We start from the raw sequence: 15,093 nt of genomic DNA, 5'->3' as shown, positions 1-15,093 counted from the left end.
CATGAAGAATCAAACAGTCACAGAACTGTACATATTTTCTGATATTATTGATTTGTTTAAAGTGATAAACAGGATTATTAAACATCAGACACACAAAATGTCACAAATCAGATTCAAATAAACCCAACATCTTTTTAGGTACTTTTCATATGATTATCTGATTAAATGTGTCATTCCTGTACAACATTTTAATAATATGCCATTTGTATTTAGCAAATATACTTAACTGCCATTTTAGTACCTTATGCCTCATGTTTCCAAACATTAATATACAACCAAAAAGACAAAAGCAATTCCACAAAAGAATGATTCTTTTAGACAAAATTTCATTTGGAATACATTTCTTAATTACTTAAAAGTTTAAGATGCTTAACAAAACACCTAGTAAGATGACAATGTTGTTATTTCTTAAACCAAGTTAAAGACCATGAATAAAAATTTAATATTTGTTCAAAACTAATAAGTATGTAAACATCCTAATGTTTCCTTACAGTGCAATTATCAAAAAACATTTTATCAATGATTGTTATATTTTATGCCTTTTCATATGTAAGGCTTATGACTGTTAGTGCTACTATAGTCATCTGAAATTATAAGAAAACTCATTTAACAATAGCTTTACAAAATACCTGAACGAAGCACTTTAAAGTATATTCACTATCCAATTTAATCTTCACAATCAACTTACAAAGGTGGCATTATACTCCCCGAATACAGAAGAGAAAACAGTTTAGTAACTTTGCCAAAGGTCACAATGCTGGTAAACGGCAGGATTCTAAAGAACAATGAGAATGTATTACTACACAGAATTAAGTCTTGATACTGAAAGATGGAAAAACGTTCAAACGCTCAGACTGGAGTATTTTGTTTAAAAATAGTAGGTCAGATTTGACTCAAAGACTGCACAAATACCAAAAGAAAAAACAAATAAGGGTAAACAATTTGAAAAAAGTCATATAAACTGGATTAGAATCCAGGTTTCCAGACACCCACTCCTGCAGGCTTTGTATATACTTTTCTAAGTCGGATTTGACAGAGGGAAGTAAGGAGTTATGCATAAAAGACAAGGGGTGAGAGGTAGTGGGATGGATGCCCACATTCTCCATCAAACAAACAAAGGCAAAGGGAATCCAGAATTGGGGAAATACTGTACCTCACTGAATTGTATAGGCTATTCCAGTACAATTTCACCAAAAATGCCAAAGATAAACTCATGAAAAGTGTTAAGTCTATCTCAGAGCTCATTAAAAGAGATAATTTTAAAGAAACTATTTTGCTATGTTTTAATTTTCTTCTGCATAGTTACCTAGTACTTTCTTTCTAAAACAACTGAAAAAACCTAATAATACATAAACATGTTAATATAATAAATATGAAAAGAAAGAGTTCAAACAGTGAAATAAAAATAGTAAAGGGGGAAGGAAGAAAATTATACAACAGCTAATTCAAATTCCTCAGCAAATGACACACAGTTTATTTGCTTAATACTTCTGGAAAAGAAAATGTTTCCTGAAAGATTGCTGAATGATTAAAAATGTCATATATTATATGAATATAAAAACCACAAAATTGTTATGAAAACAAAAAAAACTCATTTGATTTTTTTAATCAGGAAAATTAAAATGTATTTACTAAATAAACTTTTTTAAACTTCAATTTGGTATTATAGTTAGGTATCTGTACTGAAAAGATGAGGCAAAAGAGAAATGTAAAAGAGGACAAATCAGATAAAAGAGAAACTCAGATAGGAAACAATGGCCACAGATCAAAAGAGACCCAAAAGGCAGAAAAGAATAGTAGGGAAAACTGATAAAGGGGGGAAAGAAAGATGCAGAGGCTTAGCACGATCTGTAGAATGAGATTTAGAGCTTTTTCTCCTTACTGGATGGATAGGTTTTCCTGGAAGCTATTTCAGCTATTAGCATTTCCTTCAAGGGGCACATTAGCTTCTAACCCTTAAATATATAAGACACACCCTTCTGGAAACCCACAGAAGGCCAATGAGTAAAGTAATAATAAGCCTGGACTTCTCTAGGGGGCCAGTGGTTAAGACTCCATGCTCCCAGTGCAGGGGGAAACTAAGATCCTACATGCCACATGGCAGAGCAAACAAACGAACAAAAAGAACAATCCTAAGCCATGGGAGACACTGATTACAAAATACAACCCCAAGGAATGAATAAGGTAAATTTTGACTCATATTTTCCACTATTTTATAGAGGGTAGCACATATCTAGTAGCAAGAAAATATCAGTATGTATTCCAAATCAATCCTACTGAAATTAACAACATGTAAATTGCAGCCAGCCACAAGAAAGTAAAGAATGCTCAGATGAAGACTACTGAAAAAGTCAATTGAAAAATCATATTTACATTTCATTTGTTAATAAAACTTGAGTATCACCATGTGAAGGATTTCACCCCCACTTCTCATTCCCAATAGTAAGGGTACAAATATATAAATGAAGTTGGAAAAAAATATGCCTGTTTGCCTACATGTTAGCATATTTTTAAATACTACAGGGCTCGCAAAGAGTTGGACACGACTGAGCGACTGAACTGAACTGAACTGAACAGATTTAACTAGAAATAGATAAAATAGATAAAATAGATAAAAAAGCAAATGACACATTATATACTATTAATATTTTCAAATGCTAATTTTTTATATTTTAACCAATCTCCATGCCATACTCAGTGAAGTTATATTTATCTTATTTCATTTATTCATTCATGCACTTACTGAACACCTAATATGATATGCTAAGAAATTTACAGATGCTAAAGCAAGTTGGATGTTGTTTTTGTTTTCTTTTTTAAATTTTATTTATTTACTTTTGGCTCAGTAGTTGTGGCGCACAGGCCCAGCTGCTTTGCCACATATGGGATCTTCCCAGACCAGGGATTGAACCCAAGCTCCCTGCATTGGCAGGAAGACTCCCAACCACTGGACCACCAGGGTAGTCCCTTGGACATTGTTCTCGTGCTCAAAAAGTTCACTGTAGTAAGGGAAAAAAAGACTCCACTAACAGTTCTATACCACTTACTCCTGTATCTCTCCTACCTGAGTAATTTTGTGCCATCACCCCAATTCTTCAACCTCATTAAATCTTGGATGTTCTTTGGGATTCCATCTTCATCTGCTAGGTCCAGGAAGACAGCAGACAAAGAAAAAAGAATCAAACCCTTGAAAACACCATGTTTTACACACAATATATACTGAATTAAATCCGGAAGTCATCTTTGACCTCTCCTTTCCTACCATCAAATCTAACTTCAAATTCTTCTTTTGACTCCTCCTTTCTCTTATCAATCATAAGGTTGTTGCCTTCATTTAAATCCTTAACATCTATCAATAAACCTCTTAGTTGACTTCTTTATCTCATTCAATTCCACATTTGCTCTGCTGTAATCACAATTATCTTTCTAAAAACTTTTAATGGCTCTTTATTTCCTGATCTAAATTCTTTACCATAAAAAGTTCTTTAAAATCTGACATTTGCATCCCAATGTCTACTTCATATTAGGCAAAATAAATACCTTGTTGGGATTTTGTAATCATCAAAAAATAATTACTAGGTGATTGGAAACAAATAAACAAAACAAATAGACAAAATTCATTACTATTTTTAGGTATGACAGAAATAATGTAAACTCTAAATAATCTAGAAATAAACTGTATAGATCAACTGGGCCTATTGGCTAAAGAATGCATTCAGGACACTGCCAAAAGTCAATTGTGAAAAAAAGTGATTCAATTGCTTCTCCTCTTGGATATTAGTATCTTTAAAAATAAAAGTTGTGGAGGGAACCAGAATCTTTACAACTATAGTATCATAAGTAAGCACTCCCTAGGACACCACTTCCAGGCATTACTTGACAGCAATGACCCAGAGAAGAGTTAAAAAAAAAAAATCATGATGGTATATGGATACAATTTATTCTGTCCTTACTATTATTAACGTGCTAGGAAGTTTATATACTTTCTCCTATTTAAAGCTCAAAACAACCCAAAATTACTACCCTGTTTCATAGGTGAGGAAATGTTAGGGCTAAGATGAGAATCTCAGCCTAACTGAAAGCCCATGTTCTTTCCAACATAATAAGCGAAGTACACAGAAGTTCATATATTTGCTCCTTATTGCTAACAGATGTAGCTTTTTAACGGCAGCCATCTTGTGGCTTTTCCCAAACTTCTGAGATCTCACTCTAAATAGGGTCACTATACAAAAGCTTTTCTATTAAGTGAAATTGTTTTTATCTCTCAAATTTTGCAAACAAACTAAGTCAAGTGAGGTGTTTATTGGAGAGGAAGACCTTAAAGAGAAAGAAACCAGTGAAGAGAACAGAATCACACAGTGATACCCAGGGCAATCACCAAGGACTGTCTTCAGCTGCACAGAAAGCCAAATATCCAGAGGTATGGTAGGAAAGACTGAACAAAAGGCAGTCAAGAAGGCACCTGAGCTAGTAAAATGTCCTAAGGTAACCTTTCCTATGGTGGAAAAGATCAAAAGGAGTGATAGTCCCACAGGGCAAATGAGTCATTTGAGATTGGCAGACTGAAAGAGCAAACACCTAAACACTGACATATTCAGAGGGGTCTAGATGTAAGAACAACTTCTGAAGGGCCAGAAACTTAAGGGATCATTTGATGAGATTCCCTCTTATAGGCATAAAAGAGAGACTGTACCATCTAAAAGGCACAAAATACATAATATAGATGTAACTGTGAAAGAAAAAAGAACAGGTGGAAGCAACTTTTAAAGAAAAGGAAACAGAGGGATGAAAAGGAACTTCCTGCACAGCTGAGAGAAATGATCATGCAAGTCTCCTGCAAATAACAATTATTTAAACCTGGATAAAATGTTTTTTTAATTGTTTTAAAGCATTTTTTGGAAAGTGTCCAAAATACACAGTAGTAAAAGAAGAGTTTACTCTTGAAAAACTCCAAATGGAAGGGAACAGAATCATGAGATCAACTTGAAGTTTTTCTATTGAGGGCCCTTCCTATCCCCCCACAGATAAGGTGAAGGCAGTCACAAAGCTCAAAGTGGTAGGCAAAACAGTTCAGGGATTGAAGTGCAGCTAGAAATTTAAGGTAGACTTACCAGGAATGGAAGAACCACAAGAGCACAAAAATCTGAGCATAAACTCTGCTCAGTTAAATTACACATGAATGGGAGGGTGGGGAAGAGACCCCAGGTAGTCTCTACAGTAGACCATAGAAGAATTGAAAGCTGCATGGCGTAAGATCTATATAAGTTTGATGCTTTTTAAACCAAATGCATTCCCCAACCATACACAGCCCAAGCAGCAGAAAGCTGAAGCCCTTACTGGCTTGGAGGTGTCAGAGGACAGAGATTACTACTGGCAAACAAAATAGGTATTAGGAGGAAATCCCCAGAAGTAGGGACCCACAGGGAAGGTGAGCTCCAAAATTTGACTATAAACTCTGCCCAAATTTTTGGCTGACCACCAAATTACACAGGTACAGAGAACCCTACCCTTATCCTACTCTCCAGGAGACCAAAGTGAAAAGACAAGTAGTTGAAAGAAAGAACTGAGCACAGGTATCAACTGTCTCATACAATGTGAGCTTCCCCAATGGTTCATCCGTAAAGAGTCTGCCTGCTATGCAGGAGACATGGGTTCAGTCCCTGGGTTCGGAAGATCCCCTGGAGAAGGAAATGGAAACCCATTCCAGTATTCTTGCCTGGAGAATCCAATGGACAGAGGAGCCTGGTGGGCTACAGTCCATGGGGTCACAAATAGTCGGGGCACGACTGAGCCACTAACACTTTCCCTTTCACACTGCGTAGGAAACAGAGTTTGCAGATTGAGTCCAGGCAAGTTAATGGTCCACTAGAACCAAAAAACCCAACAATCTTCACAAAACACCAAAAATTTCAACCCCAAATTATGAGATCCAAACAAACAAGACAGTAAAAAGGCAGTCAATAGAAACTGACTCCAAGTGTGTCTGAGGCAGGAGATAGTTGGGCCCCAGACTAGGTATTTACAACTGACCTCTTGTTTACATTTCTAAGGGCAAGAGAAAGAAGGGCTTCAGGCTGGACACATACAACTAGCTCTTGTTTACATTTTCTGAGACAGGAGATAGGTGGGCTCCAGGTTAGGCATTTATAATCAGCCTCCTGTTTGCCCTCCGAAATGAAAGCAACAACAGAAACAGGGTAAATAGACAGGCTTTGTCTCCTGTGGATACCTTAAGATAACAGTCATGGCAGGAATAGAGAGGGGCTAAACCTTGTTTGAGTAAAGGATCAAGATGCCATATACTTCCGGAACACTCTTGGGTAAGGGAGACACTGCACATGCAGAAAGGCTCCTTGGGGGTCAAAAAGCGGGGAGGGGGCACCACCCCATAAAATCCATAATATGTGATGCGAAGACTGTCCCATAGGCCTCTGGGCTAGAATTCATCTTGGAAAAAAGTTGCACACACACACTGGGGAGGGTCCTAGGGCAAGGGCAGGTGTGAAAAAAGAAACCAGATAGATAATTGGCCAAAGGCAAAGACCCAGAAGAACTGCCCTATATAAATCATGTAACCACCTCTGTACTGCACTCATTAGGAAAGCCACACACACTTTTTCTTTCCGGATGTGCCTCTCTGCCTTGTTTCTATCTTAACAGTTTCTGTGTGCTCTGTCATTTGTTGTTATGCTGTGTTTCTAATAATAAACTTTGTACCTGCAATTATGGTTTTTGCCTCTGTGAGAAATCTATTTTTCACTGGGAGCAAGAGCCAGGGAAAAATAGTTTCTAGCCTCTAGCCCTTGCTGGTGTGGTGGCTAGGATTCCTGGTTTTCATCCAGGCTACCCAGGTTCAATTTCTGGCCAGGAAATTAAGATCTTACTTCATGCCACTGCTCACTGCTGCCTCTCCAAGATCAGGTCTAGATGTAGGATTTAGCAAATAAAGACTTTTCAAAGTGTATATTATAAATAAATTTAAACAATCTAAGGAAAGTATATACAAAGTACAGAATAAGAAAATGGCCCTGAGTGGCAGAAAGGTAAGCTTAATAGAGAAGTGAAATAAAAAAGAAAAAAAAAAATTCAGCTCTAGCTGAAAAGAACTAAAATGAAAAATCTAATAGATGGGCACAACAGCAGATGGAATGAACAACAACAAAAAATTCAGGTAACCTAAAAACAGAGTATCAGAAATCACTCCACCCACAGAATAGAAAGATTAAAGAAAAACAGCTCTGCAAACACAGATGAGACAGCATCTAATGATACAGCACAGAAGTAACTACAGTCACTACTAATATACTCAACAAAATGGAATCTCAAAAATATTATGGTAAGTGAAAAAAGCCAAACTTAAAGATTCCATACCATATGATTTCATTATATAACACAGAAAGACAAAACTGTAGGGATTATAGATAAAACAGGCAGAGGTCAGAGTTGAGGGAACTACACAGGGATAGCACAAAGTCATTCTGGGGGGTGATGGAACTATTCTGTATCTGAATTGTGGTGGTGGCAGTTACACAATTGTAAGTCTTTGTCAAAACTCCTGAGAACGGCCCACTAGAATTTTATTGTATGCAAATTTAAAAAGAAAAAAAACAGCAGCAGAGATGTTTAATCCAAGTATCAAATATATTCGTGTGACATTAAACTGCTTTTTGATCAAAACCCCCCCATCATACTGCCTCTCCTACCATCCTCCTACAGCCATAGAAGACACATACAAATTTTCAATCATAAACACTGGTGAGAATTTGTCTACTTCTACCACAATAATAACTGACTTACAGAAAAGGTTTTAGAATCAAATAAAACTAAGTTATATGACTTGGTACAAGCTTCTTAACCTCTAAGCTCAACTTCTTTAAATGTGAAATGATGAAAATACAATTCTCATTACCATCATTTTATCTATTACTAACATAACTGCCAATCAAATTATTATAAAGAATAAATGAAACAGGACACCTTATATAGTAACACAGTGCTGGGTACCTTGCTGAATTTCTCTTGTAGACTTATTACAAATTTTGCATAATATTTCATTAGTTCATTCGTGACTTTCTATTTGCCTTTTGAGATCACTGGAAACGAGAATTCCCAGACAGCTGCTAAGCATTTATTGAGCATCTGTAATGTGCTAGATGGTTGGAATAAAAAGATGAATATGATATCATAGTTGGTAACATTTTAGGAGCTAAATCAAAACCTTACATCGTTCCTATAGTAACTATGATGTAAAACAAATACTCTTAGCTTAAAAAAGCACATTGTAATCTCTGGAAGAATAGACCTATTATCCTAGTTTTTAACCTCTGTGAAAATTCCTTCAGTTATTTTTAATCAGAATATTCTTGCCATATCCAAGAAGCTTAAAATTTTTAAATTTTTTCTCTCATTGGGATGTAACAGCCTCCTTGCTACATAACAAATTATCACAAATCCAGTGGCTTACAACACCATCTTAGCTTCTGTGAATTAGGAATCCAGTATAGTTTAGCAGGGTCTCCTACAAGGCTACAACCCAAGGTGTCAACTCTAACTAAATTTTCATTAGGAGGTTCAACTGGGGAATGATCCACTTCCAAGGTTACTGAGATTGTAACAAATTCATTTCCTTATGGAATGAGGATTCAAAGCCAATGATGTAGAGATAGGAAGTCTGCTAGTAAAATGGAGTCTTATGTAACATAATTAGGGAAGTAACTTTACATTCAGTTCAGTCTCTCAGTCACGTCCAACTCTTTGCGACCCCATGAACTCCAGCACACCAGTCTTCCCTGTCCATCACCAACTCCTAGAGCTTACTCAAACTCATGTCCATTGAGTCATGATTACATTACCTTTAGCATATTCTTTTGGTTCAGTTCAGTTCAGTCACTCAGTCGTGTCCGACTCTCTGCGACCCCATGAATCACAGCACGCCACGCCTCCCTGTCCATCACCAACTCCCAGAGTTCACCCAAACTCATGTCCATCGAGTCGGTGATGCCATCCAGCCATCTCATCCTCTGTCGTCCCCTTCTCCTCCTGCCCCCAATCCCTCCCAGCATCACAGTCTTTTCCAATGAGTCAACTCTTCACATGAGGTGGCCAAAGTACTGGAGTTTCAGCTTTAGCATCATTCCTTCCAAAGAACACCTAGGACTGATCTCCTTCAGAACAGACTGGTTGGATCTCCTTGCAGTCCAAAGGACTCTCAAGAGTCTCCTCCAACACCACAGTTCAAAAGCATCAATTCTTCAGCGCTCAGCTTTCTTCACAGTCCAACTCTCATATCCATACATGACCACAGGAAAAACCATAGCCTTGACTAGACGGACCTTTGTTGGCAAAGTAATGTCTCTGCTTTTGAATATGTTATCTAGGTTGGTCATAATTTTCCTTCCAAGGAGTAAGCGTCTTTTAATTTCATGGCTGCAATCACCATCTGCAGTGATTTTGGAGCCCCCCAAAATAAAGTCTGACACTGTTTCCACTGTTTCCCCATCTATTCTGCTCACTCTTTAGGGAAAGGGATTATACAAAGGCACAAACACCAGGAGGCAGGGCTCATGGAACTACCTTAGGGTCTGTCACCATACTGTCCAAAACATTCTACCTTACTATAACACTAAAAGTGTGCTCAGCCTTTTCTAATTACACGTGTGTGTGTGCAAAGTTGTGTCCAACTCTTTGTGACCTCCAGGGAATTTTCCAGGCAAGAATACTGGAGTGGCTTGCCAGTGCTCATGCAAAGGGATCTTCCAAACCCAGGGACTGAACCCATGTCTCTGGAGTCTCCTGCATTGGCAAGCAGATTCTTTACCAATGAGCCACCTGGGAAGCCCTCTAATTATACATACCTACCACTTTTTGCTGTAACAAATAGTGCTGTGAAGTCAAGGAGATAAAAGAAATGTATGTGCTTTTTGTGTACGTGTGTTAGTATAGTGCTAACTGTAATAATTTTCAGTCCTGAATATTCATTGGAAGGACTAATGCTGAAGCTAAAGCTCCAATACTCTGGCCACCTGATGCAAAGGACTGACTCACTGGAAAAAACCATGAGGCTGGGAATGATTGAAGGCAGGAGGAGAAGGCGACGACAGAGAGATGGTTGGATGGCATCATCAATTTGATGGACATGAGTTTGAGCAAGCTCCGGGAGTTGGTGATGGACAGGGAGGCCTGGCATGCTGCAGTCCGTGGGGTCACAAAGAGTTGGACGCAACTGAGCAACTGAACTGAACTGACTGAACTATAATATCCCTATACTAACACAAAACACATTTTTTAATCTCCTTGACTTCACAGCATTATTTATCATAACAAAAACCTAGAATTGATCTAAATGTCTATCAGAAATGAACTGGTTAAAAATCTGCACAATATCATGAAGCCAGTAAAAATGAGATAGATACTGATAAGAAAAAATATTCCAAGATATAATGGTATGCTAAAAAGCACAGAACAGTGCTTCCCTGGTGGCTCAGTGGTAAAGAATCCATCTGCAATTATAAAGGACATGGGTTCAATCGGTTCCACATGCCACAGGACAACTAAGCCAGTGTGCCACGACTATTGAGCCTGTACTCTAGAGTCCATGAGCCATAAACACTGAGCTCAAGCATCCTAGAGCTCATGTTATGCAACAAGAGAAACCACTGTAATAAGAAGTCCATGCAGCACAACTAGAGAAAGCCCATGTGCAACAGTGAAGACCCAGCGTAGCCATAAATAAAATAAATCTTAAAAAAAAATCCTTTTAAAAATAAATAAAATAAAAAGCATGGTACAGATACATATTGTGCACTCCAATATAGCCTTAAAATATGTATGCAAACACTCACTCATGTTTTTATATTTTTAAAATGTCTAGTAGTATCACATAAAACTTATAATCAGTTGCCTCTGAGGAAAGGCTAAAGTGAGACTTAGTGACTCGGACGGTAGAGATCTGTCTGCAATGCAGGAGACCCAGGTTTAATCCCTGGGTCGGGATGTTCCCTGGAAAAGGAAATGGCTACCCATTCCAGTACTCCTGCCTGGAGAATTCCATGGACAGAGGGGCCTGACGGGCTACACTTCATGGGGTCACAAAGAGTCAGACACGACTGAGCAACTAACACTTTACTTTTCATTGTTCTTCTTATACTATTTGACACATTGTTTTCAAAACTGGGAAAGGGGGGATTAAGTATTTGGAGATGGCTTTGTTACAGAAATTTTCTGCCTTGTTTAATTTTACTGCTTACCTATAATTCTGTTTTTGTTTCTGACTGCTTAAATATGGTCAATACATATTGTATGGGGAGGAAAAATCTTTTTCCCCTACCCTTCCTAAGTTTTCAACTGGGAGCCCTGTAACAAGACAGATTAACAAGAGAAAAGCATACAAATTTATTTAATATAAGTTTTACTGGGTTGGCCAGAAGGTTCATCCGTTTTTTTTCTTAAGATCTTACAAAAAACCCAAACAAACTTTTTGGCCAACCCAATACTTGACACTGGAGCCTTCATAAGGAAATGAACACCTGAAGAAACAATTAAACCTGAGTGTTCTCATGCCAAGTTTGATGAAAAGCAGAAAATCGTGGAAAGATACAACAGGACAAGGAGGATGAGCGAGTACAGGGAACTTACTAGTATTAGCTGTTGTTCAGATTTCTACGTTCCTTCACCTTTGGAGCTAAAGATGCTCTTTCCTCTGGGAATAGGAAAGAAACTTCTCATGAGGACTTTATAACCTGCTTTAGAGGCAGGTCAGAAAGCTCCTCCAGCATATGCTGTTGTTCTAATTCCTTCAGCTTAAAATATTCCATATATGAAGGTTCCATACTTTGGGGTAGCATGTTCTGAACCCCATCATTATGCATTGGTAGAATATATTTCTGCCACGTCTTCCCTTAAACTGTAAGACTCCTTGAAGGCAAGAACAAAGTCTGACTCATATTTGTGTTCCCACAGCTTAGTACATGTTGTATGTAAGCTTTTACAAAATATTTTAATGAATAAAATTAAGATAAAAGGAAGCTAAAGCACTTTTTATTTAACACAAAACACTACTATGAAGATTTACGGAGAGTCTTTAACTTAGTTTGGGCTTCCCTGAGAGCTCAGTTGGTAAAGAATCCGCCAGCAATGCAGAAGACTCCGGTCTGATTCTTGGGTCGGGAAGATTTGCTGGGGAAGGAATAGGCTACAGTATTCTTGGGCTCTGGAGAAGGAAATGGCAACCCACTCCAGTATCCTTGCCTGGAAAATCTCATGGACTGAGGACGGAGAAGCCTGGTGGGCTGCAGTCCACTGAGTCAGAAAGAGTCAGGCACGACTGAGTGACTAACACTTACTTACTTATTCTTGGGCTTCCCTTGTGGCTCAGCTGGTAAAGAATCCGCCTGCAATGAGGGAGACCTGGGTTCAACTGCTGGGCTGGGAAGATCCCCTGGAGAAGGGGAAGGCTTCCCACTCCAGGATTCTGGCCTGGAGAATTCCATGGACTGTATAGCCCATGGGGTCGCAAAGAGTCAAACATGACTGAGTAACTTTCACTTTAACTTAGTTTAACTTAGTTGCTTATCTTTGAAAGGAACTGTATTGTACAGTCATACCCACCACTCTTGCCAATTTTACCCTCAAATGAGCAAAAACTACCTGATGCCACTACTCACCTTCAGGAACTATACACTAAAAAAGTGGCGTTAGAGGATGGAACATAACAAACATTCCTGTAAACATTTTTAAAGATATTATCAAATGACCCCTAATATTCCCCAAAAGATTCCTCAAAGCTGCCTGTCTAAATCTCATAGAAGCACTTTCAATTGTCAAGACTTGCATTCTTTCTTAATTTGATACAATTAAAATAAAGCAAGTAAATAAAACTGAGAATTTTATTCTGGTACTTTTATACTAGATTATATCTGACTAAATTTTATGTAAATAATTTCAGGATATCAAATTCAACTGAATTATGTTTTCATTCAAAATCTATTCATTGAGTACTCAGTATCTTTCCTCGAATTTGCTAACTGCTAGGGATACCCTAACCAACAGATTTAATAAAATTGCATGAATTTTCCATTAAAAGTAGGGTACTTTGTCTATTTGAAAGACTTCTTTATCAAATCCACCAAAATGTAAGACTTCCAAAGTCAGCTCATATTCACTCCTTGAACTTCCAGAGGTGACCTGCAGATAAAATCTCTGAGCTAACTGATTTTATCACTTTTATAGAATTTCTATTGAAATTTTGCTAACTTCTTAAGACATTAACACTTCAAGAACCATTTATTTTTTCCCATGTTTAACAGCTCAATCAATGTTTGAAGAATCTGTCTCTATCTTAGGCATTTTCTAAATGCCTATATTACATAATTAGCATTATAATGAACTAGATGCTGTTTACAGTGCTAAATTCTTAAAACTCACTGAAAGGCATATATGATTTTTTTAAATTTTCTTAAAAAAGTATCAATGTTTTATTTTCTATGTGTATGTCCCTATTTTTCCTTTTCTTCTATGACTAAATAGCATTGCCTTCAAAACCAGAAACATCTCAGTTGAAGCAAATCACCTTGACATAAAATTTAATATAGGCAAATCTCCAATAAGCTGATGAAGTGCCTAAATCAAAGGAGATTATATTCAATTCCTTAAGAACCCTTTAAACAAAGGCAGACTTGAGCAATGTTCTATTTTTTCCTCAATGATCCTTTAAACAAAGTCAAACTTTTAAACAATGTCTTCTTTTTCCCCTCTGAGAGGTTTTAAAAATAAGTTACATGCTATTTTTCATATAACTTTTACTATGCTGTTGCATTTTGACCTATTCATTATTCCATTATCTTCCATTCCTTTCAGATGTTTGCTTTTTTAACTGCCCTCAATTGAATAAGACAAAAAAGGCCTTAAGCATGACTCAAGTTCTCTTGACTGCAGTATTGCCCAATAGAACTTTGTGTGATAATGAAAATGTTCTATGTCTGCACTGTCCAAAAAGTAGCCACTAGCCACATGTGGCTATGAAACACTTGAAATGTACAACCAATGAAATGAACTTTTAATTTTCCATTTTAATTCATTTAAATTTGAATAGCAATATGTGGCTGAGCTGAGAACCGAAGAATTGATGCTTTCAAACTGTGGTGTTGGAGAAGACTCTTGAGAGTCTCTTGGACTGCAAGGAGATCCAACCAGTCAATCCTAAAGGAAATCAGTCCTGAATATTCATTGGAAGGACTGATGCTGAAGCTGAAACTCCAATACTTTGGCCACCTGGTGCAAAGAACTGACTCACTGGAAAAGACTGATGCTGGGAAAGACTGAAGGCCAGAGGAGAAGGGGAAGACAGAGGATGAGATGGTTGGATGGCATCACCAACTCAATGGACATATAAGCTCCAGGAGCTGGTGATGGACAGGGAAGCCTGGCATGCTGCAGTCCATGGGATCAAAAGAGTTGGACACGACTGAGCAACTGAACTAAACTAATGTGGCTGTAACTATCATCTATGCTAGAATAATAAGCAATGACCAGTAAGTACCAGAATGGGTTCCTGAATAATATGATCACAATTATGCACCTGAAATACTTCCTTAGGTATCTGAGATTTAAAATTTACTTTTAATGTAGTCAACAAAGAGATGATTTTTTAAATGTCATGCCATTTTTCTCTACAGTATATTCTCTTTTCCCTTTTCTCTACTCTTCCACCTGGCATTCATATTACAGAGAATAGAGGAGATGGCCAAGATGGTGGAGTAGGAAGACCTAGAACTCATCTCCATCCACAGACATATCAAAATTACTATTTACAGAGCAACTATCTAAAGGAACAACTTGAAGATTAGACTGCTGCAGGAAACTTGCTGCAGAAAAGATTTTCCTCAGCTAAAGACATAAAGGAACCCCATGAGAAAGGCAGGAAGGGTGGAGACACTGTATTGTCAGGACCCTCATCATTTGCTTAGCAACCCACAAATAGGAGAAATATTACAACTGGTCATCCCCAAGGAAAAGGGTTCAATCCCCACAAGAGGTTTCCCAATCCATGGGGTTGTGCACCAGGAAACAAGTCCCCAGAACGTCTAGCTTTGAAAA

At 37.7% G+C, this 15,093-nt stretch overlaps 1 protein-coding gene across 13 annotated transcripts in view; it reads right to left on the bottom strand.

The window, feature by feature from the left end:
• The window catches only part of BTBD10 (BTB domain containing 10), a 77,536-nt gene that overhangs the window by 52,714 nt on the left and 9,729 nt on the right, over positions 1 to 15,093 (bottom strand). For 3 of the 13 annotated variants that reach the window (XM_042233038.1, XM_027979373.2, XM_042233041.1), the window contains exon 2: positions 3,065 to 3,140. The exons of 4 other annotated variants lie outside the window; for them this stretch is intronic. Coding sequence is in view for 2 of the 9 variants with exons in the window: in XM_042233041.1 (XP_042088975.1) it covers positions 3,065 to 3,105 (41 nt within the window). In the remaining 7 variants the exon portion in view is untranslated. Of the gene's footprint in view, positions 1 to 629; positions 776 to 3,064; positions 3,144 to 15,093 lie in introns of all 13 variants that reach the window. 6 more of the 13 variants (XM_042233033.1, XM_042233040.1, XM_042233035.1 and 3 more) reach the window with 5 other exon arrangements.

The sequence above is a fragment of the Ovis aries genome, chromosome 15 (genome assembly GCF_016772045.2).
Source record: "Ovis aries strain OAR_USU_Benz2616 breed Rambouillet chromosome 15, ARS-UI_Ramb_v3.0, whole genome shotgun sequence".
NCBI classification, from domain to species: Eukaryota; Metazoa; Chordata; class Mammalia; order Artiodactyla; family Bovidae; genus Ovis; species Ovis aries.
This window is presented reverse-complemented; position numbering and strand designations above follow the sequence as displayed.